At 33.9% G+C, this 27,281-nt stretch overlaps 4 protein-coding genes across 15 annotated transcripts; 1 reads left to right on the forward strand and 3 right to left on the reverse strand.

Annotated features, from left to right (window-relative positions):
- Nucleotides 1–989: 989 nt before the first annotated feature.
- Nucleotides 990–5,371, reverse strand: LOC141684303 (glucose-1-phosphate adenylyltransferase large subunit 1-like). Its single transcript, XM_074489219.1, has 14 exons — nucleotides 4,788–5,371; nucleotides 4,440–4,562; nucleotides 4,095–4,265; nucleotides 3,593–3,685; nucleotides 3,365–3,448; nucleotides 3,233–3,288; nucleotides 2,907–3,000; nucleotides 2,426–2,611; nucleotides 2,242–2,322; nucleotides 2,048–2,134; nucleotides 1,870–1,974; nucleotides 1,662–1,768; nucleotides 1,512–1,572; nucleotides 990–1,402 (listed from the first exon to the last, which is right to left on the reverse strand). Exons 1-14 carry the CDS (start codon nucleotides 4,998–5,000, stop codon nucleotides 1,301–1,303), a joined length of 1,563 nt encoding a protein of 520 aa, XP_074345320.1. The 5' UTR covers nucleotides 5,001–5,371; the 3' UTR covers nucleotides 990–1,300.
- Nucleotides 5,372–10,289: 4,918 nt separating this feature from the next.
- On the forward strand, nucleotides 10,290–20,683 carry LOC141682994 (uncharacterized). 12 transcript variants are annotated; one of them, XM_074487682.1, is made up of 13 exons: nucleotides 10,290–10,682; nucleotides 10,844–10,948; nucleotides 11,258–11,337; nucleotides 12,974–13,912; nucleotides 15,276–15,636; nucleotides 16,270–16,514; nucleotides 16,939–17,023; nucleotides 17,137–17,322; nucleotides 17,405–17,572; nucleotides 17,667–17,804; nucleotides 18,993–19,164; nucleotides 20,168–20,339; nucleotides 20,419–20,683. In XM_074487682.1, exons 5-13 carry the CDS (start codon nucleotides 15,292–15,294, stop codon nucleotides 20,516–20,518), a joined length of 1,611 nt encoding a protein of 536 aa, XP_074343783.1. In that variant the 5' UTR covers nucleotides 10,290–10,682; nucleotides 10,844–10,948; nucleotides 11,258–11,337; nucleotides 12,974–13,912; nucleotides 15,276–15,291; the 3' UTR covers nucleotides 20,519–20,683. The 12 variants fall into 12 exon arrangements, with proteins under 12 accessions (XP_074343783.1, XP_074343784.1, XP_074343780.1 ...); XM_074487683.1 differs by having other exon boundaries at nucleotides 15,279–15,636; XM_074487679.1 differs by lacking the exon at nucleotides 12,974–13,912 and having other exon boundaries at nucleotides 10,290–10,723.
- A 1,087-nt stretch (nucleotides 20,684–21,770) lies between these two features.
- On the reverse strand, nucleotides 21,771–23,032 carry LOC141683759 (uncharacterized). Its single transcript, XM_074488512.1, has 3 exons — nucleotides 22,549–23,032; nucleotides 22,330–22,448; nucleotides 21,771–22,232 (listed from the first exon to the last, which is right to left on the reverse strand). Exons 1-3 carry the CDS (start codon nucleotides 23,030–23,032, stop codon nucleotides 21,771–21,773), a joined length of 1,065 nt encoding a protein of 354 aa, XP_074344613.1.
- A 382-nt stretch (nucleotides 23,033–23,414) lies between these two features.
- Nucleotides 23,415–24,383, reverse strand: LOC141683761 (uncharacterized). Its single transcript, XM_074488515.1, has one exon. It carries the CDS (start codon nucleotides 24,381–24,383, stop codon nucleotides 23,415–23,417), a length of 969 nt encoding a protein of 322 aa, XP_074344616.1.
- Between the last annotated feature and the right edge of the window lie 2,898 nt (nucleotides 24,384–27,281).

Below are 27,281 nucleotides of genomic sequence, written 5' to 3' on the forward strand. Positions count from 1 at the left end.
GGGAATTTACCAAAAATACCGTTTTTTAGCAAAATATTTGCAAAAATACGGACGCGGGTTGCACATGAGGTTGCAACGATTGCATATGTGGTTGCATATGAGTTTGATCCGTATTTTTGTAAATATTTTCTGCAACTTGGGTATTTATGAAAAAATCCCTAAAAATATTATTTTTTTTCGAGAAAAAGGTGATTAAGCCACTTTTCTGACAAAGTAAATTATTATTTATTGTTGAAAAAGTGATACTTAATCGCATGTTTAATCTCGGTTCTAAAAATTATCGATTTCATTGATTAATCACCCAATTAATTGTTTCAATATACTCCGCCGATCAGATTTTATGATCCGATTAATCAGTGTATTTTTTTTAAAGTTAATATATTTAGTTTAATATTTGATTATTCTATTAATCATTGAAAGATTAATCTAGTGAACAATGTCGATTTCCGTTTTTTAGAACAATATATTTAATGGATAAAAGCAAAATTTGGTTGCTATATTATAAAATTGAAATTTAGGTCATGAAAATGTTAAACCGGGTAAAATTTAATCACCACTTTATAATATACTCGAAAACAAATTTAAAATTATTTTCATAGAAAATTAATATGGACAAATTATCAGGAAAATATAATATATTTACCTTGTTTCCCTCCACGTATCAGATTTTATCACACGTGTCAAACCAACAGAACACTATCAATTCTTGCAGACATCAATTAAGAAAATTATGCTACATATTATATCAGGCTCTAAATTGACCTGAAATAGATTGTTGATAGTTGTGTCAATCCAAATATGTGACATCAATACTAAAAAACGGGAAATCGATATTATTCGATAGAGTAACCTTTCAGTAATATTGATAATTAATCAGATTGATTAATGATTAATCGGATTATAAAATCGAATCAGCAAATATATTAAAATCAGATTATAAAATCGATTCAGCAGAGCATGTTAAAATGATTAATCGGTAAAATAGGTGATTTTTAGAAGAGAGCATTAGTTATTAATTAGCTCAAAAAGGTTCTGCAGATTTTATTGTTATTCCTGGCTGGGAAGATATATCAACTCTTCCCTACATACACTCTACTCTCGTACTCCACCAGGGAAACTATCCAGCTGCTGCAGATTTATTCATTAACTTCAGTTGTAGCATCATCTTTATATACGATCGGAGCTTCTAGCCTCTACGCGAAACAGCAATGCAGCTTGCGTTTCGCCAAGAAAGCATCATGCCTCGAGATTCTCCTGGTATTGATCTCGGAAAGAGAATGTAGGTTCTCAGGGCGCATTTTCATATGACTGTACCATCTTTGATAGTGGCCTTCTCCATTATGATTGTGATTCCTGATCGAATGTAGAATCCTTCTTCTGGTCTATCCGCTTCTTGAACACCCTGACAAGCCAAATTTTATAGTGGAGTTGAGAATGCAGATGAAAGATGATAGAAATACCGATATTTACTTCAGAGGATACGAGGCGTAGGGGGGAGAAAAAAGGCTTACTTCTTTGTTTGCGATGACAACGTCACTGCCAATTTTTGCATTCTTGTCGATAATACAATTACTGTAATGAAGATAACAAGAAGTTTGTCAGGACTTGATGTGTTGAAGTCGAATACAAAATAAAAGTTTTTTTTCAATAATGTTCCTTACCTGATTTTTGAGTTTCGACCAACCCCGATTGGGACTTTCCCCTCTGCCAAAAGAGATGCAATCTCAGATTCTGTTTGATAGTAGTCTGCTCCCAGCATTAATGTATCCTATATTTATGAAGAAAAAGTAGAATCACTTGGATCTTGCACTAAATTTTGTTTGTTTACAGCGTTTTTTTTACAAGGACAAAAAATTCAAGATGAATGACCTTAAGCACCACGCCAGAATCTAAACGTGAGCGTTCACCCACAACTGAGTGAATAACATCACATTCTTGAAGAAAGCAGCCGTGTGATATTAATGCATCCTTAATCTGCAGACTCGTGTGAACCATGAGAATTAAGCTGTTCAACTGAAGTCATGATAGTCCAAGTACACTGACTTACCCGGCTTTTTTCAAATTTGGTTGGTGGCAAGAACCGAGGAGAGGTGAAGATTGGTTTCTTAGGATCATAAAACTCGAATTTTGGTACCTGTATCAGCCATGAAGAAGTGTACAGGTAAGGATGAAACATTCCCCAAACTCTATAGTGCGGAAAATCTGAGATAAAATGTTGAATTCGTTGTACTTAAAACTAACCTCATCTGTAAGTGCCAAATTAGCATCATAAAAAGATTTTATAGTTCCAATGTCATCCCAATAGTCTCTGAATAGATATGCCTGTCAAAATTTAATTTCACATTCGTATAAATTAAATATGCCTATCAAAGTGTCAATATTGATATAAGCAGGAATACCATGATACTGCATCCAGTACACATACTTGCACATTATGCTCCGTAACAGCCGAAGGAATGATTTCAGATCCAAAGTCATTGGATGTGGGATATCTCCACTTAAGGAGCTTCAACAAAATATCTTTCTTAAAGACGTATACTCCCATTGACGCAATATATGGGGATTTTGCAGCATCTTGTGGAGACAGCCCCAGAAGAGTGGTATCTACCTTCTGCAGTAAACCAACATGAACATGATTACATAAAAGTCGGTCTGTATCAGTAGAAATATTGTTGGAAACAATTTTTTTTGACCCGCAAGAGAAGGCATATAATTGTGAATCTGTCTACATGCTATTGTAAATAAGCAAAAAGGTATCTTTTTTATAAAAAAAACTGCATCATGGAAAATTATAATGGCCTTGCCCAAAACTGAAATCGAAACATCATCTAAGAACTCTTATACGTTTCAATGTCAAATAAGATAGAAGGACAGGACTCTGACTTGGAAATATTTTAGCTACTTACCATGGCTTCCAGATCAGCTCCCCTGGGTTTTTCAGCAAATTGAACAACTTGCCCCAGGTTATCAACTTTCATCAATCCATAGTCTGATGCACGGCTGACAAATATAGCTCATTTTGAGATGGTATGCAATAGCATATCAATTTAATAAAATTAAGGCTGTAACATTTTACTAAAACTGTCTATATTCTTTTACATTTTGCATACACACAATATCCATAGAGATATAAGGTAGAAACATTAAAGCAAATAAAAAAACTCTAAATGTTAGTAGGGAAGATCTGATGGGAACGAGGCCATTATAGTCACAAATAAAAGAAGCAGCTAACCTGTCCCCTACAGGTACACATGAGACTGTAATATCCGCATTCCGATCAACGTGATTCTGTTTATGCATTGAAATAGTTAGGAGCTTCTGAAACAGGACTGTGTCATCTAATGTTCCGGAAACAGCAACATACCTGCACGAAGTCCATATAATCCATTCGATAAAGGTGATCCCCCGATAAGATCAATACATTTTCAATGTCCTTGTTCTTGACATCCTGAAGTAGTGAAAATATTGCAACACCAATAGATTAGAACTCAAATATTATTCACTAAAATGAAGTTACGTAATGTAAATGTGCATCAAGTTATTTATGCACATATAAGGAAGAGTTAATTGCAGGTAGAATCATGTCACCCACCTCAAAAACCCATGTAAATTGCCTCACGGCATCTGCAGTTCCTTGGAACCAATTCATTCCCGCCTCACCAGGTGTCTGAGTAGCAGCAAGCACCTATATCAAAACATTCATATTAGATCACTCAACACTACATACATTCTAAAGTATACTACTAGTTATCAATAACTATAAATATCCATTTGATTCCCCCCTAAAGTTGTTTAGGATTCCGAATTCATCTAATAATAAGCTGCAGGTATATCCGATATTTTGACAGAATGTCCGACAGTATGAGCAGCCTAAGTCCGTTCTAATAAGCAAAATGTTAAGCTACAAATAATATTCACCAAGAAATAACCACATAGCCAACAACCTTTATGTGCCTGAAAGCAAATGAAAGAAGGACGGATCTACTAAGAAGTGATCTGCCTAAAATGAATGTTTGAGGCTGAAGCCTAAAATGAATGTTTGCTAATGCTCTTTATAGAATTATAGCATGCTTGTGTGCCTTTGTAGAGTTTACCTCAACAAAACCATCACCAAAGTTCACTCCATTTCCGAAGTATGTACGAGCAAGATGACGATTTAAAGAAGCAGAGTTGAACTGAGTAAGAACAAAGATCTTGTTGATGCAGCTGTTGATACAGTTGCTCATCGGAATGTCTATAAGTCTATAACATCCTCCAACAGGAACCTGTATTCAAACCACAAAATAAGAACACTTAACTATTGTAAACACAATTATTCACAAGTGAAAACTTCCAGAAATTATCCAACCATATAACAAATTCACTTAAAAATTGCATTTCCAAATCAAATGAACAATCAATAACCAAGTAAACCTAAAGAAACTATGTAATATGCTTACTGCAGGCGTTGCTGATCTTCTTGTAAGAGGAAACAGTTGAGTCCCAGCACCTCCCCCCAATATTATAGCAGCCACATTTTTCGGATTCGCAGTTATCCTCTCTAACCTTGGAACTTTTATGGCCTTAAAAAAATCAAAAAACATCAAATAAAAAATCATCAATACAAATTTACATCATAAAAATCCAAACTTCAACCAAATATGCTAGAATACAATATGATCCTGACTAGCCCTCCTATACCATGCTAAGTTACCAGTTCTCCTAAAATCTCGAAAAACCTCCAAAGGAGGGCTTGTCAGGATCATGTTGCATTTTAACAAAGTACACATACAAAAAAAAACATTCACCATTGTCTCTACACCATTATTTGATGTAAGCACAGAGAAACAAACACCAGGCTTGATCTTCCTCACCCTATTCCCAAATTTCAAACATTTTTCGAAACAATTACTCCACTCATTCCTATCAAAACTCCCTCTAATTCTCTCCCCAAAAAACCCATTATCTCCATTACTCACAAAACACTTCCCAACATTCAATGCTGCAGAGCAAGAATCCATTTAAATTTTTTCAAGAAATTACAAAAAAACCAAAAAAAAAACAAGATGATATAATGATCAATGGACTAACAATGAAGCATTGATATTGTAATCTAACTAAAGCATACAATGTACGGCCCTAATCTAAGTAACCAAGTAAAGTATAAATGACATAAAGATGCTAAACTAGTATAGTATTTTAATATAATAAGGCCTAGTCCAAGAGCTCAAACTAAGAATCTAATTAACGATTTGCAAACTGTTTTGTTAGGTTTGGTTATAATCTTGAAAGCCCAGGTTAGCAAGATGCAAACTTTAAGCACTAAAAGTGAAAAAGATGAAATCTTGATGAAAACAAGTGAGTGTGATCAAGAAATGAATATGGAGAGTGTTTCGAAGGTTGGCCAAGTTGATCACATTTATTCCTAATTTTTATTTTGATTTTCGTTCACCCGAAAATTTATTCGGAAAAAAATTATGTTTTAAGTTTAATTTTCAGTTCAGTTCAAATTTTATTCAAAAATAAAATTATACATTCATTTTCGAGTTCGATTTTTCACTTACCGAGATTTATTAAATTTATTAAATTCACGTTAAGAGTTACCGATTCTCGTAAAATTTCGATTTATCTCGAAAATGAGAGGTTGGTTCCCAATGGGTCGGCAGATTAGGAGGAGGGAAATGCGTGAATGGTTGGGTTAGCTTTATTGACTTCACGAGAAATCTAGCAACATTGTTATTTACATTATCATAATAACATCATGTAAATCTATTCTTGTATTATTGTTGATGTTCCAAATAGTTTTATAAAAAAATTTCTCATATATTTTATAAATGATAACTTTTTTGTAATAATAAGAAATTACACACACATTTACATGTATTTAAAAATTAATTTTTTTTATTATAGATAACCCGCAGCCGCTACGTTTCGGATGCGTATCAGGTAAAGTCCTACAAGTCTAATACTATGCAGATCACGTCGAACAGTTGGGGTTTTATTTTGAATGCACTAAGGTAGACAAACAACCAAAAAAGAGCCCATTATGCATCAAACAACTGTCTATTTCACGCTATTATTTTGTTTTAAATACATAAATTTACAGACATATGCATAGGATTTCGAAATACAAAAATTGAGCACTCAAATCTATGTTACATGTAAAAGATCTGGGTATTGTCACATGGCTGCCATTGTTCAAGAATTTAACAAGGATAAGAGGTCGTATACCGGTTCGGTTCGGTTCGGATTCGGGTTCTAATAATAGAGTATTACGGATTCAGATTCGTGTCCTGACAATAGATTATTACCGGTAACAGTTTTTTTTGATATATTTTAATATTAATTTCTATTAAAAAATAGTGAATATAAAAGAGATTATTATGAAAATGAGTTGAAGAATTAAGTTTCATCTTGAATTTACTTTTCCATATCAAGATATGCAAGAAACTAACATAGTAAATAGGTCTGTCAATAGATCGGGTTTGGATCGGATCGGTCTAAATCCATATCCATATCTATTTATTTTTTCGAATTCGGATTCGGATCGGATCGGCTTCGGATTTTTTATGGGCTGATCCATATCTGGATCCGTTCGGATCACGGATTTCGGATCGGATATTCGCTCCATTTATGTATATTTATTTTTTAACTTAACTTATTACAAAATTTATTTAAAATTTACAATTCCGAAAAATATTAAAATACAAGTAAAATACAATGAAATTTAAAAATAAATTATAAACTAAAATTCGCTTTTCAAAATAAAGCATACTGAGTTGTACAATATTTTAATGCTAACTTTGAAAAAATTGATGGTGCGAAATTGAAGTGTTATATGAATTGAGATTTTAGGTTATGCGGCTCTAAAAGGTAAAAGAACTACGGTTATAGAAATGGACGGTACGCTTGAGACCGAATCGAACGAAATATACATAATGGAACTTGACTCGAGAATAATACATTTAAAATTAGAATTATTAAAAATATTATATATATTTATATATATAATCGGATTGGGTTATTAACGGATCGGATCGACCTAAATCCATATCCGCTCCATTTATAATCGGATATTTCTTATCGGATTGGATTCCGGATCGGACTTTTAATAGGTCAATCCATATCCGCTAAAATGACCTCGAATCAGATCGGGTCGGATCAGATTTTCGCTTCATTGACAGGCCTACTAGTATAGCATAATCATAATGCTTCATTGACATTTAAGTTAAATTAGTTAAATTTTCAAATTTATAAATTATAGCCATCTTGAGGTTCTTATACATCCCCATGTTACTAGCTAGTTGCACCTAACCAATAATCCAATATGTTTTTTTTGTTCATTTACATTTGTACTTGATGTTTGGAATTTCCATATCACTTGTATGTTGATTTTATTTCCTTGTCTTTTTTTTTGCTTTTGTTAGTCATTACCTTATTTTTGGACCCTCTCTAGTATTTTTCCGGTTGTTATCAAAAACCAATCATGTGTGGGCTGTGTAGTTGGTTTGATGTCACATTTTACATCCTCTACTTGAAATAAATTTGATCATATTGTCATGTGAAGCTCTTTAATTTTCTGCCATGTTTTGATGTTGAAAGAAGAAATATCAAAACAAGTTGTTATAATTGGTATCAAACTAAATATATCCATTATATCTTATTGGTTAAGAAAAATCCCAAGATGGCAGAGAAAGACGGTCTTCTCATTTTCATTCGTTTAATTTAAAATATTTGTTGTTGGTATTATTATTGGTATTGATTATATTTGTCGGTGTCGATCGTAGCGAAAAATATAGTACGATTGATAGAGTGTTAAAGAATATAAGATACTTTTCAGACCTTCCTCTGCAATCTTAAATTTTTAGATCGACTGATTACTTAACATCACGAGTCGAGAGAGTATAAGATCAATGTAGATATGCTTCTATCCCCAAGACAGGAAGACTGTATTCGTGAAACCCCGTGACTTAATGCAAGACAAATATAGTGTGATAAACAAAAAAAAATTGTCAAAATAAGAAATTTTAAGATAAATATAAAAACTGAGAAACAATATTGAAAAAACAATTTCTTATCAAAGTAATTGGGGACAAAACTCGTACACAAATTTGTCATATTTTATTTTTAACTGTTAAACACAATCATGCACGGGGCGAAACCAGGAATCTAACATGTGGGGACTAAAATAAATAAAAATAGAAAATATACCGATTTATTTGAGACGTGCACACTTTTCTTTGATCAAATAAAAAGAATCAATGATCTCCTCGGCAGAAATGGTCTCCGCAATCTCCTTTTCAATATACACTATCAAATAATCCCTAAGAAATTCATATTCCATTCGATTGCGAATACTTGTTTTCACAATTTTCATAGCAGAATGAAAATTCCATGATTTCCATCTAATCAATATTATTTTGAATGAAATAATTAACAAAATCAATAAAATTTTGTATAATCAATTCTCAATTTCAATTTTTTTTTTTTTAAATCTAGGGGGACCAAAAAAATTTTTGATAGTAAATTTTAAAATTTTATATTAAAATTTTAGGGTTATTCCGCAGTTGGCGGGGACCGGGGCTCCCTTCGGCCCCCGAGTTCCTCCCCGATCATGCACCCATGCCATGACCCAATTATTCAACTTACGATATTTTGTAAAGAAAACATACTTAATCGGGGAAGTGAAATTCATATTCATATATTTAATTTTCGACATTCCGTAATAAAGGAGCGATAAAGAAAGCGGGATTAATGTTCATATTATTTAACTTTCGACATTTTGTACATATTAATAGAGGAAGCGAAATCAGGATTCATCTTTTCATATTTTCGACATTCCTTAAAGAAAACGAGGCCGAGTTTAGGTGCTCCCATACATATCATCATGCTTGGAGAATGAAATAAATGAAGGGTTTTTCTATTGTATGCCCAATGACACATGTTAAGAATCTGTGTTTGATGAGTTGTTAAAATTTTATTGGTTCTTAGCATGTGCCCTTGGACTCACACCGGAAAATTCGATGAACGAATGCAATTTGTCACAGAGCTGTTGGGCTAAGTAAGTTGGAAAGATATGATAATTGTATGTGTAGCTAACTTCACGGACTGTACTGTGCATGTATAGAGATAGAGAGGCAGCAGAGGAGGCCCATGATGTGCCACCACCAGTAATAGCCTAATAGCCCCCTGCCACCGTTCACGTGTCACTGACTTGGCATATCAAACGTTACCTCGGTCTCATCCAATTCTTTACACTCTGGATCGGGACTCGATAACATATTTTAAGAATTTTAGTAAATTTAGTTTTTTAAATTTCTTTTCTTTGATAAAAATATAATATTTACTTTTTTATACATAGTAAAAAAATTTAAAAATAAAATTTGAAATTATACCTTATCAATTAATTAATTAATAAAAAAACATGTCAAGCATAAAAAAATATATAAAAAAATAAGTGGAACGGAATGAGTATTCTTCCCAACTCTTTTGAAAGCACCTCCTTAAATTATTTTCGAGATGCGTCAAAATTATTAAACCAGCATTCAGATTAAACATTCAAATATATCTATCTATACTATAGTATTATAACGAAAGATAATTTCGTTCGGTGTCAACAGCTTTCTAAAATGTTAGTTAACATATTTCAAAATAAAGTTTCAATAAATATAATTTAATTAAAAAAATTAAATCATATATATAATATAACTACAAATTTTATGATTTATTATCCAACTTAATTTCTAATCGTACTCAACTTATTTCTTATATTTTTTTTGGAAATCAAACACTTAAAATATTAATTATAATCATAATCATTAGTCAAATTTCTAAGAATTTGTGAGATTTGCTCCCCTCTACATCTTATTGCATAAGAATTTTCAAGCAATATTTTGCTAAGAATTTGTGGAGTTATTTCTGATATAACTTTTGCTGTATCTATGTATAACTAAATATTATATTAATTTTCTCCGATATTTAATCTTGTACATCTTTTTACAAAAAATAAACTATATCCATCACTATCAAATGTTCACAAAACAATTTTATAGTCACTTGATGGTGATAAAGTGTGCAAAATAATTAAGTGTAGACACATAAATCGTGACTATTAATTTCATGCAAAATGAGCCAATTCATGCCGCACTTGAGTTTTGGGCCATATATTACATTAGGGCCTCAGGCCCGTTATAAAAAACATTTGGTCAGTCTTATTTTTAAGTAATACCCAACAATATATAGCGACATAAGGCCCGTCCGGCCCGGCCCATTTACTACTCATATTTTTCCCAATCTATATTCTATATATCTATATATCTATATAAAGTAAGATCACAGGCGGCTGACGTGGCATCACTCGGAAGGGTTAAAACTATTTTCTCAAGATTCTCCACTATCATCCATTTCTAGATAATTCTTTAGTGTCTATTGTAGCTGCATAACAATTTATTGCCAAGAAAATCAGCGGTTGAACAATTACAGCAGAGGAGATCAACAGGCAAGCATTTTTTTCAATTTTATCAGTTTCAACCTTTGGGATTACCAAATCCAATCAAGTGGTGGACCTATTTATAGAGTGGAACAGCTACAAACCTTTGCAATTCAATCCAAATTCACTTTCCAACCCCAATCACTTTTAGCCTTTCTCTTTACAAAATCTGATTAAGTGGTGCACAAAATTATAATCGTGTGTATGATAATTGGTAAGCAGCTAAAGCTATGTACTTATCTTGTATAATGTATGGTATGTATTTGTATTGTGATTTTACCCACCAAATTATATTCATGTTCTCTTCTTTTTTCCATGTACGCTCGCTGCTTTAAGTGTTAATTGGTCTTTGTTTTTCTGTTCTATTGATTACAGGACAATGGAACAATTGTTACCGTCTTTCTTTGTGGCATACAGATTGTTGTCAACCGACTCAAATTGGTCCGATCTTAGGCAGATAATTCTTGCAACTATTTCAAGGTAAAATTGCCTTGGACTTAAATTTAGAGACATTGACATGGATGGCCTTACAGACATGCCTGAATTAATTAGGCTATTTATGTCATTGATTTACAAATTACAAGCTCTAAATTTGACTCTTTCAGTTATCTAAGGTATTTGTATTACATTACATCCAGTGTTCTGCTTTCCGTACAAAAAAAACTCAATTTAGGTTTAAGATGTGAGGACAAGAAAATTATAACAAAAATATTTGTTAGTAATTAGAATGTTGTTGGTTGTTACGTTTGTATTTAATTTAAGTTATGTGTGCCCGAACTTTGTTTACAGGATCACGGTATAAGTTGAAGACTTCCTACAATTACTTGATCAGCTCTTAGCACCATGCCAAAGTTACCAAATATATGCAGGTCTAACATCTCTTTTGTAATAATGGTTTATATATATGAGCCATAAATCTATAGATTTGTGTCTTAATTTGACAATCTATGTATTGAAAATTGTTTGTAATTCATTAACTTGATCATTTCATATAATTATAAAGAGGTTATGTCTGTTTGGTTATTTTGTCTTGCTAAAATGTTGCGTGTAGTGGTTAGGCAATAAGGATATGTCATAGCTCACATAGAATCCGTATAAGAATAAAATGTCAAAAAAGTTGGATTTTTATGCTCCTTTTACCTGCATCCAAAATTATTTTGCTAATATAACTTGATTCATTTTAATCTTAACAAGTATGCATATTTTGACTTTGAGTTCTTGACATTTAAGTCTATCTAATCTTAAATGGTAAATAACACCTTAGAGCCTTTTCTTTCACCAGGAAGCATTCCAAGAATTGTTGCACAAAAGTGATGAAAGAAGAGTTGATTGGGACTTGGGAGTATCCCTTTGTTGTTGCTAGCATTAATATCTATTTTATGTTGAAACAACCTAATCTAACAAAGAAAAGGAATCTTAGGAAAATTCTTATGACATGTAAAATAAAGTGTCAGCCATTTATACTCTCTGGTTTGCTGTTAACTAAAAAAACTCATTAGGAAAAGACAATCTACGAGGCTATGATCAGTTACTCGCTATCACATTGATCATTGTTTACTGGTTCAATTTCAGTTATGAGCTGCTTTATATGATATACCGCACAAATCATAGAAGTGTTAGCCTCTGTTAACCTTTTCTTTGACCTTTTCTTTGATTGATTTCCACCCGATCTTAACAATTTTCTGATTTAGTAATAATAAATTTTAGGCAGATTGTAACTTGAATTTATGAATTATGATAGGAAACTTAACAATTCTATGATTCTGTACTACTAAGTTTTAAACAAATTGTAACTTAAATTTGTGTACTATGATATCAAACTTAGAGCTACTCCGACTTTATCTAAGAAAATCAATTTATTAATATTATTCGAGTAATGGACACTTTACCATGTATAAGGTAATGATACTACATGGCATTGCCTGACATGTTGCATGTTACAATTACAATGGCATGTGTTGTAAAGTGATGTGGAAGTCTCACTATTTGCGACAAATCATATCTTTCAGGGTTTTAGTATAATGTCAGGATTTCATTGATTTTTTTTGAAATGACATTTGACTTGCTTGATACTTTTATTTACTTATTTGATTTTTGAAATTGGTGTGAACTCTGATCCTTAAATTATTTAAAAATATTTGTGGGAGAGATAACTAAGAGAAGAGTTGAGTTAAATATTATGTTTATAACTTTTAAGAATGTTATTATTTTCTTTCACTATTGATAGAAAGTAAAATTAATGGTTGAAATGATGGATTAGTGGTTAAAGAAAAAAGAAAAAAAGGATACACCTTACATTATATTCACTTATGGAGAGGTATGTAAATTCACTCGTGTGTTTTATATAGCGGAATTGTCTGATCAGTACTCTAGAGAGGGTTATAGTTTATTTCTACACTTTGTGCTTTTTATTTACTGGGATTTGGAAGAGGGAGTGACTGAGTATTGCTGGTATTTGCCTCATGCATTTATTCATTTGTTGATTGCTATGTTTTTCTTTTGCAGTATGACTTTCAATGCTTAAGGGATTTGTCACATCAGTAACTCAAATGCATGGCATTTGCTTTTCCCGAAGGCTTGCCTTCACCTACAAATACAATGCTAAGGCTCCTAGAGTGGCAACCGTATGTGGTTAATTAGTTGAGTTTTAGGGCAGATGAGTAGTCTAACTCTCGACTTCAAATTTATAATGTTAATTATACATTTTCAGTTTTGGGTACACCTATTTTTTAACACCTATTTTTTAAGAACTTATTTTAGAAGTTAACCCGTTCCTGGTACATTTTATTATTTCATTACCTAAGATATACGGGTTAAAGCAACATGATATATTATTTGCTTCTCCAAATGCATTCTTTAAAAGGCCCGGAATTGTATATATAGATATTTATAAATTGAAGGAGATGAAAAACACGTAGTAAATTGGATGGCACATGGTGTGATCTTATGATCGAGTTTTTTTTTATTGCATCAACTAAGCTTTTTTGTTTTATTAAATGTAAAACAATGTGCATATATATTTTGCGAGACGGTTTATTTCACTAATATTTACCTTTCTGTTTTACTATATGTAAAGCATTTTTTTATACAAGAAAATCGTAAATTTAGGGTGTCATTATAGATGTTATTTTCTATGCAAGAAACCAAATATATATATTTTTTGTTTTGAGCTTTGCACTACCAAACAGCTGCTATGAGTTCAATAGTACCTTGCTCTGTAATTTTTTTTATAAATTCAATAATTACTAAACTAAGATTAATAATTTTTAAGAGGTTATAAAGCACCGTATATAACTCAATAAAAATTATATATATATAATTGAATAAATTTTTAAAACACCGCGCGAAGCGCGGTAATTTCACCTAGTTACAAAATACAAAACATACAGAAAGCAAAGAGAGAACTGAGCAAGCTTCTACTCTGCAGCAAGTCTACAATTACAGGTTTATTTATATTATTCTCCTCTTGTTTTTTTATATATTTATGTAGTTTTTAATTTAGTTATTATTCATTTATATTGTTTAATTAGGTTTTAAAACATTAGATGTTGATTTTATATTGATTCTGTTATGTTGATACATTAGGATTGCAGTTTTAACTGTGTGCTATGCTTATTGTGTGAATGTATGTTACTTGATGCTGTTTTTCCCTGTGTTTTTGTTCTACGAGTTTCGATTTTTCGTAATTTCGCAATGTGTTGTATCGTGTGTGTGCTGGATGTAAAATTTGGTCTGAAGTGCATAATTAATGAGATTAATGATTATCTGCTTCCGGTCACGAGATTGTATTCGTACTCGAGTATTAATTGTGAATGTATGTTAGTTGATGCTGTTTACGTGTTGTATTGTGTGCTAAATGTAAAATGTGGTCTCAAGTGCATCAATTACGATATTAATGATTTTCTGTTTGCGGCGTGGGGATTTTATTTATGCTAAGGTGTGTGTTGTATTGTGTGCTAAATGTGGTCACAAGTGCATCCGTTACGAGATTAATAATGATCTGTTTAGGGTGAGAAGATTGTATTTATGCTAAGGTATGTGTTGTATTGTGTGCTAGTGTGGTCTCGAGTGCAGTAATTACGAGATTAATGATGAATCTGTTTATGGTTAGAAGATTGTATTTATGCTAAGGTGTGTGTTGTGTTGTGTGCTAAATGTGGTCTCAAGTGCATCAGTTACGAGATTATTGATGATCTGTTTACAGTGACATGATTGTATTTATGCTAAGGTATGTGTTGTATTGTGTGCTAAATGTGGTCTCGAGTGCAGTAATTATGGAATTAATGATGATCTGTTTAAGGTGAGAAGATTGTATTTATGCTAAGGTATGTGTTGTATTGTGTGCTAAATGTGGTCTCAAGTGCATCATTTACGAGATTCATGATTATCTGTTTATAGTGAGAAGATTGTATTCATGCAAAGGTATGTGTTGTGTGTTATATGTGGTGTGGTCTCAAGTGCATCAATTATGAAATTAATGATTAGTTGTTTATGGTGAGAAGATTGAATTTATGTTAATATGTGGGCTGAAGTGCATCAATTACGAGATTATTGATTATTAGTTTACCGTGAGAAGATTGTATTTATGCTAAGGCATGTGTTGTATTGTGTGCTAAAATAAGTGCATCCCTTTGAGATTATTGATTATTTGTTTGCAGAGAGAAGATTTCTTTTATGATTAGTTACATGTTGTATTGTGTGCTAAATGTGGTCTCGAGTGCATTGATTAGGAGATTAATGATTATCTGTTTTTACGGTGACAAGATTGTATTCATGCTAAGGTATTGATTCTGAATGTACTTGTTAGTAGTAAAAGACGATTTATGACGAATATGAAGTTAAAGAGAGGAGAGAAGATGCAGGACGAGGAGGAAGCGAAGAGACCGAAGCTGCTACATCCATCTATAGCTTATTCGCCTCCTCAACCTGCACTAAACAATCCGCTTCTTCCGCTTGCTATTTATGAAGATGATGGCGACGAGGATGGTGATGTACAAGCAATTTTGGAGGATAATGGTCTCGAACATCAGGAGGACGAGGAAAATGGTATTGATCATCGGGAAGTTGAGGAGGATGAAGATGATGAGATAGATGTAGCCCAGGGGCAGCGTAACCGAATGATCGAGCTCCGTAGAGATTGCCCTTATCTTGACACTGTCAACCGCCAGGTATTCTATTCATCATTTACTATTGTTTTTTCCTGCTTTATAGCTTCTTCTGAGTTGATTGATGAGATTTTTCATGTTCCATCTGCCCTCTGGATAATGTTATTTCTCAACTAAGCTAAGCCACCATAGAGGTAAATTTCTTCAACAAAATTAAAGCTTCGTTTTTAATCTGTTTTAAATTTATGCAAGTAAAGTTTTCTGATTTTATTTTAATTGGATGGCTAAACTCGCTAGCATAAGGCCTATATAGCACATATAAGGCAACAATATATAAAAGAATGAACCATTTCAAGCTTCAACGTTGTGAATATGCCCAAAAAATTATATAACCTTGCTCTTTTGCACACGTCAGCTGTCCGGGTCAGTCTTTTTAAACCAGCACCTGATAATAAATAACATTAATTAATAAGCTCATTATGCACCATGCAATCAGACCAGTGAATATCAGGCTCAATTCTTATAGGCTTTTAATGGTATAGGATTGTGTATGCTAGAACTAAATTAGCATTAGTTCATCTCCGCCATTATCTCTTCAGCTCCTTTTGAAGCTTATGATTTTAAGGATAAAGGATGTAGTTCTGGTTTTCTGTGCTTGCCATCTTAGATTAATTTTATTCACTTAATTAATTGCAGGTTTTGGATTTTGATTTTGAAAGGTTTTGTTCAGTATCTCTCTCGAATTTGAATGTATATGCATGTCTAGTTTGTGGGAAGTATTTTCAAGGAAGATGGCAGAAATCTCACGCATATACTCACAGCCTTGAAGCTGGGCACCATGTTTATATCAATATGCAGACAGAGAAAGTTTATTGTCTCCCTGATGGATATGAAATTAATGATCCATCGTTGGAGGATATCCGACATGTTCTAAATCCAAGGTTTTCCCATCTAATCTCCTCATTTTTGCAGATTGCATATTTTATCCGAAGCTCAGCCTAGATTGAATGCCTTTATCATATTATTTTGTGTTTTTACCTTTTTTCTGGCACTTGTGAACTGTTTTTTGTGGCTAGGTAAGCGAGGCAATGAACGTCTAGGATGTTTACGGATTCGAGAATTATTATTAGTTATGTCCCTCCACCCAACAACGAACGTCCTAATTTTTTTCAGATTTTTCACACAATTTTAGGTGTACAAAAAAGATACTTAAATATTTTTTTTTTACGTTTATTGGTTTTTTGTGCTTTTATACGAAACAAGAGGCATTCTAAAAATATTATCTACATAGTACTATGTTGTCTGTCTTCATGTCAACTTATTGTACCAGTTCACTCATTCAATATTATTTCATGTACTTCACAGATTTAGCCGGGAACAAGTTGACCAGCTTGACAAAAACAGGCAATGGTCTAGGGCACTTGATGGATCTGATTATCTTCCCGGAATGGTACCCCGTTTCTTTTTCTTCCTGGAATTCTTTCCCATCTTATTCTCCAATTCTCTATGTCAAGTGAGCTGTCTCTATATTAGTTGCTGATGCCTATGTTTGTTATTGTTTAGGTGGGACTTAACAACATCAAAGAGACTGATTTTGTGAATGTTACTATTCAATCTTTAATGCGTGTAACTCCATTAAGGAACTTTTTTCTTATCCCTGAAAACTATGCACACAGCAAATCTCCTCTTGTGCAGCGCTTTGGAGAGCTCACACGGAAAATATGGCATGCTAGGAACTTCAAAGGGCAGGTTTGATATTCCTGTCTACATTTTTTTTCCTTGATGTTTCCTTGGAATTTATGTGTGTAATTATTGTTGCACATTTGTACAGGTGAGTCCACATGAGTTTCTACAGGCAGTTATGAAAGCAAGTAACAAGCGTTTCAAAATAGGTTCTCAGTCTGACCCAGTAGAGTTTATGTCGTGGCTTCTTAATAAGCTTCATGAAAAACTCAAGTTTCCAAAGAAAAAGCACAGCATCATCCATGACTGTTTTCAGGTTTGCTTTCATATCTTGTCTACATGGAGCCATGGACATATATTAGATTACTTTCCCTTTCAATTGCCTAAGGAGTTACAATTGGGTTTTTTAGGGAGAACTGGAGGTCGTTAGAACTGAAGGTACAAATGCTGTCACTGAGACGAGCAGGATGCCATTTTTAATGCTGGGATTGGATATACCACCACCACCACTTTTTCAGGATGTGATGGAGAAAAACATAATTCCTCAGGTACTTGTCTTCTGTTTCTTGTTATCAATCATAACTTTGTAAACTATTTCTTGCCAATATCAATATTTGGATATATTATCTAATAAACACATTTTTTGCGGCACTTTAGTTTTTATCTGTTAACTGTAATCCAGTTAAATCATTGAGTCAAGGAAACTGATGAATGTATTTTGGTCTGTTGGAACCAGCTAAAATCATGTATGAGAAATGATATTGATACATCAGACAGTCACATTATAAAAAGGGAACTTGGAGAGAATAATAACTTAAAAGCATCTGATAATATCTGCTATACAATATTTACTGTAGGAAATTCCATTATGTTTTGAGCTACCAATTTATAAGTATTCTCCTTCGATGAAATAAAGACATTCAGTAATCATTTAGAACTAGTATATATAAGAATTCCTAAAGTTATTGAATGCTTATACTCCACTTAAATTCCTAAAGTCATTTAGAACTGGAATTGTTAAGATGGTTAATTATTATCATTATAAAATATGATATCTTGTTTTATTTGTTCAGCTATTGATGAGTAAAAGTTCGATAATGGAGCCACTTAGAAGAGAGAAATATTGGTATTAAAACAAATGCCTGTCTTTGAGCATATTTTTTTGATAGCAAATTGATATAAAGAAATAATAATGAGCTCACTTCAAAAGGATGAAAGGACCAAATATTCAATGTGGAGCAAAATAATTACGTATTAATTTTGTGTTTGTTTTTTGTCACAATTAGGTATAATGTTAACTGTATTTAGTTATATTTGTTGAATAGAAAATGTAGGAATATTCCAAGGGTTTCTCTAGTGTGTGCCCATGAGCACACTCTAAGCACTAAATTCTATACACTTTTTATGAATTGGCTTAATTTTATTGGTGGAAATTTTTGTGCTTATAAACGAGTCAAATACCAACCAGAAAATGCTACCTCATATCTTAGTGTGTGCCCATGAGCACACCATAGAAAAAACCGACATTCTAAATTATGGTTGTAGGGTTATAAAAAGCATATGTTTCCTTGTTATTAGAATTTCACTTGTCGTGCATCAAAATTGCAAGGAAAAAATGACACTGGTTAAGCCACTTATGCCGTATGATTTGTCTCTCTAATTGTCTGTATTTTTTCCTGGCCAAATTTATGAACTTATCTGGGTATGGATTCTGACCTCGTGAGAATGTCTCCTAGGTTCCGCTTTTTAACATACTGAAGAAGTTCGATGGTGAGTCTGTCACAGAAGTTGTGCGCCCCCGTATAGCAAGGATGAGATACCGTGTTACCAAGCTACCACAGTATCTAATACTCCATATGCGTCGATTTACAAAGAACAATTTCTTTGTGGAGAAGAATCCAACGCTAGGTATGTTATCCGTTAATAATAGTCCTTTTACGACATTTGATATTGCATTTCTAAGCTCCGATCAGAGTCTGTTCTCACTCTTGTCATATGCCCAACCAGAAGAGGTTGGTTGAGAAAATGTTCAAATAGTATGATGTATAAGATTTCCCTTCTTTTATATAGTTAATGCTTTCCCTACTAAATTATGATAAAGAAAAAAAGATGTGGGTTCAGATTAATATTTCGTTTTCACTTCAGGTGCAAATGAATAGAATAGCTATATTAATTTAACATTATTATAACCAGCGGTACTAATACTCGCATAGGGTGGTTTGATGGACCCAGTTGAATTCAGTTTTAAATGGTTAATCAACAGAGGACAGAGGTACACGATACATTTGTCCATGGTGTAAAGTCAGTTGTTCAGAAGTGTTTATGTACACAGGAATCTGGTAGTTCAGAACCTGAGTTTTAATGTAGATTTATCAACATCATTCATGTTCAATTCTTCCCCCAGTTAATTTATTTGATGACCAAGGCCTTGTGTTCTGATAGACATAGATTTTATTCTATTAACCTGGTTGGATATGCTGTTAGTTGTCAGAAGAGATTAAGTTGTATGTATAAAGAGGTATAATAGTTTGGAAGTGGGAACTTCTTCATTTTTGCAGCATGTTTCTTCCAGTGAAATGATTCTATTTCTCAAGATTCTCTTCTTCATCTCATGCATGCGCCAAATGAAGCACACATTAGATACAAACATATTTATATTTAGGGGACTGGGTCCTACACATGTGATGGTTGCAACCATCTATCCATAGAAATTTCCACGGATAGGATAACACTCACTATATCCGAGCTTAAAATAATTTTTAAAGTTTCACCTATTCGTGGAAAATGCCGCGGATAGATGGTTTGCCAACTGTAGCTTGCCATGGACCATCTGCCTATATATTAAAATGTCAAAACATGATAAATATTCACATATCTCTAATCTGCCCATCCTTGAACTTTTCTTCTACAGTTAATTTTCCTGTTAAAAATTTGGAGCTGAAGGATTACATCCCACTCCCAGCCCCAAAAGGAAAGGAGAAGGTTAGGTCTAAGTATGACCTAATTGCCAATATAGTACATGATGGGAAACCAGGTGAAGGGTCTTACCGATTATTTGTACAACGGAAGTCAGAAGAATTATGGTAATATTAACTTCTATATTTGAAATGTATCCTGTCTCTTGTAATTTAGCGACTGACCATTATTTTCACCACATTACAGGTATGAAATGCAAGATCTGCATGTTTCTGAGACTCTTCCTCAGATGGTTGCACTATCGGAGACGTATGTGAAGATTTACGAGCAGCAAGAACAGCACTGAGTTTGATAGTCTAATTGCTGACAGGTCTTCTTTTTTTTTTTTTTTTTTTTGTGGGCCAATGAGAAGCTAGGATTTAGAACTTGACCCTTACACTTACCCTGTGTAAAGTAATGTATACAATAACTGCAAAATATAAATTAACAGCTGCCTTATTTATGTGTCTGATTTGCAATGGACCACTAAAATTTGGCTTATTATTATTGGTATAGTTGTCGTAAATGTAATATTAGAAGTTTAAGTCAATCCAAAGTCCAAACAAACTAAAGTTATATATACTCATGGAAATTTTATAAATTCTGAATATTATTTAATTGTAGCATAAGCGTCTCTGTCAATAGATGTTTACTATCAAAATACACCGGTGACAGAAATTATGGTAAATCTTCTGTCCTGAAAGATGCTCTAGATTCGGTGCCTATATATTTTTTTTATTAATAACTAATTTCGAAAAAAAAGTGCCCTAAGCTTTGAAGTAGATGATTTATGTCAGTACTACAAGGCCATGGTTTACCATCAACTACTAAAGCATTGCTCATCATTTATCAATTATCATGCAAATCATTGCAGCCCACGTATTAATCCGGAACTAAACCCTAGTGTTTAGTTAAACGCTAGTTAGAAGTACTGGTTAAACTATTAGATGACCGTTAAACTAATAAACGAAATTTTTTCCGTATGACTAAAATATATAATTTCATGAAATCATTTACACTTTAATAAAAAGTCCATTTATGACCTTAAACAAGTACTTATAGACTTGTATAAAAAGTTTGATGAAACTGTGACTTCGAGTTTTTAGTTAATGAAAATGACAAGTGTGGACAAGTGTGTCTACTAAAAGGTTAGAGGTAATGACTGTGTAATTGTGTGCTTGTATATAGATGATATTTTGTTATTTGGAACCAATATTGAGATTATTAACGAGATAAAGAGTTTCTTGAAGAGGCACTTTGAAATGAAGGTATGGGTGAGCATGCTTGTTAAATCGATAAGTCGAGCCTAAGCGCTTGAGTATCTTCAAACTCATTAGTCGACAAGTCACCCGACTAGTCGTAAAAAGTCGATAAATAGTCGACAAACATATATTTAGAGCAATTATAATATATGATATAAGTTAACACATATCAACCTCATAATTTTAAATAAAACTAATAGATAATAAGTTCTAGTACCTAAAGTCATATAGTGAAAACAACTAAAAACACAATAATGCATCAAAGAGTGAAATAAACTAAACAAAGACAATTATGCATCAATAATCATCCATCTCATCATCATCATCATCTCCATCTCCCTCTTGAGTATTCTCCTCCGGTGGTAAATCATAATCATCTTCAACGTCCTCATCATCAAGAGGAATGTTATCTTCGTCTTCCCTTTCTCCATCATCATCATCAATAGGTTGATCTTGTGTTGAACTAGCTCCACGTCGACTATAAGTAAGAGTGGGATCACCTCTAGCTCTCCTCGGAAAATTGCATCCCTCAAGTGCTTCAGATGCACCCGAAGCTATATCCACCGCACTCCAAAACCTCTCCTCAATGTCACCAATCCACTCATTAGTCCATTCCAAGTCTTCAAGTACAAGTGGATCAAATTTCTTTCCAAGCTCACGCCTCTTTTTGAATCTTGAATCTATCTTTCGGTTGTATTGGACATACACTAAGTCATTTAAACGTTGATGTTCCAACCTATTCCTTTTATTCGTGTGTATCTAAATCAATGAAATGAATTATATAAAATTAATTCTCAAGTAGGAATAGTTTGGAATTGGTAGTAAAATAATATTTCAAGAAAGAGGAGACACTTACAAACTCAAATGTACTCCAATTACGTTCACAACCGGAAGATGAACAACACAAACCAACAATACGCTTCGCAAATGATTGGAGTTCAGTTGCACGACCTCCATATGCATCCCACCAATTAACTAGTATAAAAACAAGACTTACACAAAATAAGTATTTTATAAAATTACCAAGTAACTAACTAGTGATAAAAAAATATATTAAGTTTTAAAGTGAACTTACGAGGACATTTTTCCTTTCTATGCTCAATAGCCATCTCCCTAGAAAAGCCTTCTCGTGTATTTTTGTAGGCTTCGGCAAAGTTACTTATTTTGTTTCTTGTATCCCGATCCTTGACCATCTTCTCAAGCACATCATTGAAGTCTTCCCTTACTCGGGAGGCATAGGCAGGATCTGTCTCAAGAAGATCAAAATACTTTCCCGGATTAAGAAACAAGGCAGCCCCAGACAAAGGTTTTCCCATCTGATTATTGCAACGATCCTCAATGATCTTCACTACTTTGTTCCGAATAGCAATTTTTCCACTTACAAATATTTTCTTGATTTGGACTTTTGCATAATCAATAGCAGATGCAACCTCTGCCAAAGCAGGCCTTTCATCACCATCAGCTATGCGCAACACCTGAAGAAGCGGATTTGATGCACTTATCATCAACACTACCCCAAAAGATAGAAGAGAGAACAGTGCCACAAACCCTCCTTCCATTTTCTATTTTAGCCAACTTGGATCTGGTCCAATCTAAGCCACAAAATGAGTACCACAATGGCTCTTGGTTCTTTTGCAAGCACTGTAATGTAAGAAAGGCAGTAGCAAACCTTGTAGCTCCAGTCCTCACTAAGTCCCCTCCATTAGTCTTCTCCCTCATAACATCAAGGATACGCCCATGCCTATAGATAAATGTAGTGCATCTTCTTGCTTGATTAATTGCCTTCTTAAAGCTTGGAATTTTGCCAACGTCCTCCAACATCAAATCAAGTCAATGCGCGGCACATGGAGTCCAAAATAGTGTAGGCATCCTAATCTCCAAAATCTGTCCAGCTAGCTTATAGTTTGCCCCATTATCAGTCACTACTTGAACAACATTTTTCTAACCAATTTCCTTGATCTTGCTTTCAAGTAAGTTCGCCAACATTTGTGCATCGTGTGATTCGCTTGAAGCATTCACCGGACCCAAAAAGAAAGTACCTTGAGGACTATTAGCAAGGAAGTTTATAAGACTCATTCCTCGTCTATTCGTCCATCCATCCGACATAAGAGTGCAACCATACATCTTCCAAGCCTTCTCGTGCTTTTCCTTCAATTTTTCTATTTCTTCTTTTGCTTTTTTAAGTAGAGGCACCCTCAAATCATGATATGTTGGAGGCTTCAAACCGGGACCGTATTGGCCTATGGATTCGATCATCACCTCATAACTCCTAGAGTTTGCAGCATTGAAAGGAATCCCACATTCATAGAAAAAGTTTGCAATATGCATATGAACTCGTTCCTTCTCTTCTGGAGTCCTTAGACGATTTTCCAAGGTTGTTTGCTTTTCTCCCGGTGTGTGTCGATCTTCAACAACCTGTTCTGAAGTCCTCATGAGCATGGAAGCAACAGATTTTGAGCTAGCTGCTGGTTTTTTGAATGAAAATGACTGAGCAGCAGCCTTGTCTTTTTTCCCAGCACCTGATTTTGAACTTTGGAGAGTATTTGAGGTTGTTGTTGAAGGTATTTCTTGAACATCATCATCAATGTTCTCTTCCTCAACCTGTTGCATATTTTTTTTATTCTTCCTCTTTTTATTTTGCACAAACTCTTGCATTTCATTGGCAATTTCTTTGGTTATTTTGGAACACTTGACAATATCTGGATAGCCTCCAATTAAGTGTTGTTTAAAGCGATTCATTCCTCCATGATTTTGATTCACGCAAAGAATACATTTGATAATATCTTTATTAATGTCCGGAAGGGGATAATATGCATATTTCCATCCCGGATCATTTGATCTTTTAGCTTTTCTTTTGGGATCTTTAGCCAACTTTCTTCTTGTATTTTCATTTTCAATTTCAGTGTCCATCTTTTTCTGCAGAAAATAAATCAGAAGCAGCACAACATTAGTAAAGCAATTCGAAGTGCAGCCCTGTAGTGTAGCAGAGCAGCAGAGAAGAGGCAGTGTAGCATAACAGTGTACCAGTGTGTAGAATAGTAGAAGTGCAGAAAAAAAAATCAGAAGCAACACACATTGTTTGTAAAATTTTGAAGCTGTGTAAAATTATTCGAAACTGCTCAAATTTATTCAGGAGTTTTACTTTATCAAAATTATTCAAAACAATGTTTGAATTTTAATAATTTGTAATACAAAAAAAATAAAAAGATTTGAAGTTGTAAAAGCTATAAACAAGAGTTTTTTTTAAGATTTTGATGTAAAATGTTAAAATAAAGAAATAAATTTGAAGTTGTAAATAAATATTTTCCTGTGGAAACGAATAATGTATTAGAAAATAAGAATAATATTTTATGTTATATACATAAGGAGAGGAAGAGTACTGATAAGATAAAAATTATTCTTTTAAAAATAAAACTAAAAAACTTTTGAAATAAAAAGTAAAAAAACGTATGTATATATGCACTGACTGTGTGTATATATATTCAACGTCGGGAACAAACAAAAAAAGGGAACAAAAAAGTGAGAGATAAAAAGGAGATTTTAGAAAAAGAAGAAAGATTAGATGAAGAAGAAGAAGAGAGAGGAAGAAGAGATAAAGAATTTACCAGAGAATAGCCGTCGGAGAGCCGCCGAAGACGAGATCTGAGCCGCCATCGCGGGATAAGATTGGAGATGGTTGTGGATGTTATGAGATGAAGATAGGTTTAAATTAAAAAACCACGTAAGTTTTATTACAGATGCCTAATTTTACAGATCGGGTCGGGTAATTAGTCGGGTTTTGGGCCGAGTACCGAGTACCGGGTCGGACCCGGGTAAAACCCATGGACGATAAACTAAACAAGTCGAGGCCCGACTTCCTTTCCTATGTCGACACGTCGACTAGTCGACGACTCCTGCGGGTGAGGCTATTGTGCTTCTTGGGATCAAGTTGACTCAGTCAACTGTTGGAAAAACATCGTCACAGTCTCATTATATAGATAAATCTATACTTGAAAAGTACGGTTATTCAAATTGTAGAATCACTAGTACACCACATGATTCAAAAGTTGCTTTATTCAAGAATAGTTCAGGAGTTCCTATGTCTCGGTTAAGGTATTCTCATATTATTGGGAGTTTGCAATATCTTGCTAATGTGACTAGACCTGATATTTCATATTATGTTTTTTAAGTTAGCTAGATATACAAGCTGTCCAAACAAAACTCATTGAGAAGAACTAGATAAAATTCTTAGATATCTCGAGGGAACTGTTTCCCTTGACTTGCATTATCGGATATTTCTGTGGGTACTCGAGGGGGTACAGTGATGCAAGTTGAATATGTAAGAAATCCGATTCCAATGGAGTGACTGGATATGTGTTTACTCTTGCGGGTGAAGCAGTATCCTGAAAGTCTTCTAGACAGACTTTGATTACTCGGTCTACTTTTGAGTTTGAGTTGTGTGCACTTGATGCCACGGGGACGGAGACTGAATAGCTACATGGGCTTATGTCTATGTTACCTGTAGTAAGTAAGTCGCTTCTTGCCATTTCTGTTCATTGTAATAGCCGTACAACTATTGACAAGATCAGAAGTGTAAACTATAATGCTAAGACAAAGAGACACATCCAAGTTAGACTGAAGTCTATAAAGGGTCTTGTGTCTGATAGGATTATTTCTATAGAGTTCATAGGAACTCAAGATAATATAGCTGATCCGCTGACTAAGGGGCTTGAGCATGCTGTAGTCCTTAAGTCGAGGTTGGGGATGTGATTGGTAACCCATCATGATTCATCAACAGCGGGAACCCAATACACCTGAGAGGAGATCCCTCGAAGGGTATTCAATGTGTAATAACAACTTGTAAGGATGAATTGGTAGTACCTCTAGGGGATTATTAGAAAATGAAAAGGTTGAGGCATGTTTAAGACATGTTCTTGATGTAATTTCCTAAAACTGCTTGTTGGAGGTTATTTCTTGTAATGAGGACTTAAACTTTCATATTTGGATCTAAGTCATTTTCTTAGTGTAATCCATATAGAAATTGAGGCGAAGTTAGTAGCTTAAAATAAGTTTGTGGGTTTTTTCCACATTGATTAAGTAAATAGGGGTGTGGTGCTTTATATAGTACCTTATGCAAGAGTAATATACCAACTACTAAGGCATGTGGGTATGCATGGTGTTATTGTGTGCCGCGCGCGCACACACGCGCGCCACCACCTTGCCACACGAGTCGAGTTGGGTCGGCGATTTGGGCGAATGTTTCGGCGTCTCGCGTACGCAAGGCAACCTGGGCGAGGAATTTTACTGCTTGTTTAATTAAAATATTTACTGACTTATTATATTATTTTAATTTGAATATTGAATCTATATAACAAGGAAATCAGTATTTCCTGATGCCTGGTTGCATCAGGATTTGCTGAGGCTGTCAGATCCTGAAGCCTGGCTGGATCATAATTTGCTGAGGCTAATAAATCTTGATGCCTGACTGGATCAGGATTTGTTGAGGCTGATAAATCCTGACGTGCCTGGATCAGGATTTGCTGAGTCCTGAGTGTAAATACGGATGAGCTGGGCTGTCCTGACTATTACGTAAACGTTTGGGAAAAAATAAACTAAAATCAGACTTGTGAAAACTCTAGATGCTACTTCTCTCTTTTTCTATCCTCCATAACATACAGATCATAGCATAGGTTTTCTGGAAGAACTGAGGTCAGGTCACTGTTAAGCTTTACGTAACTGTGGACGAATTGCTCTGTGTTGTTGTATCCTGGAAGTGATATTGCTGCAACCCAACACATCGTAAGTGGGGCAATAATCTCTTTAAGAACA

Source organism: Apium graveolens, chromosome 9 (genome assembly GCF_009905375.1).
Source record: "Apium graveolens cultivar Ventura chromosome 9, ASM990537v1, whole genome shotgun sequence".
NCBI classification, from domain to species: Eukaryota; Viridiplantae; Streptophyta; class Magnoliopsida; order Apiales; family Apiaceae; genus Apium; species Apium graveolens.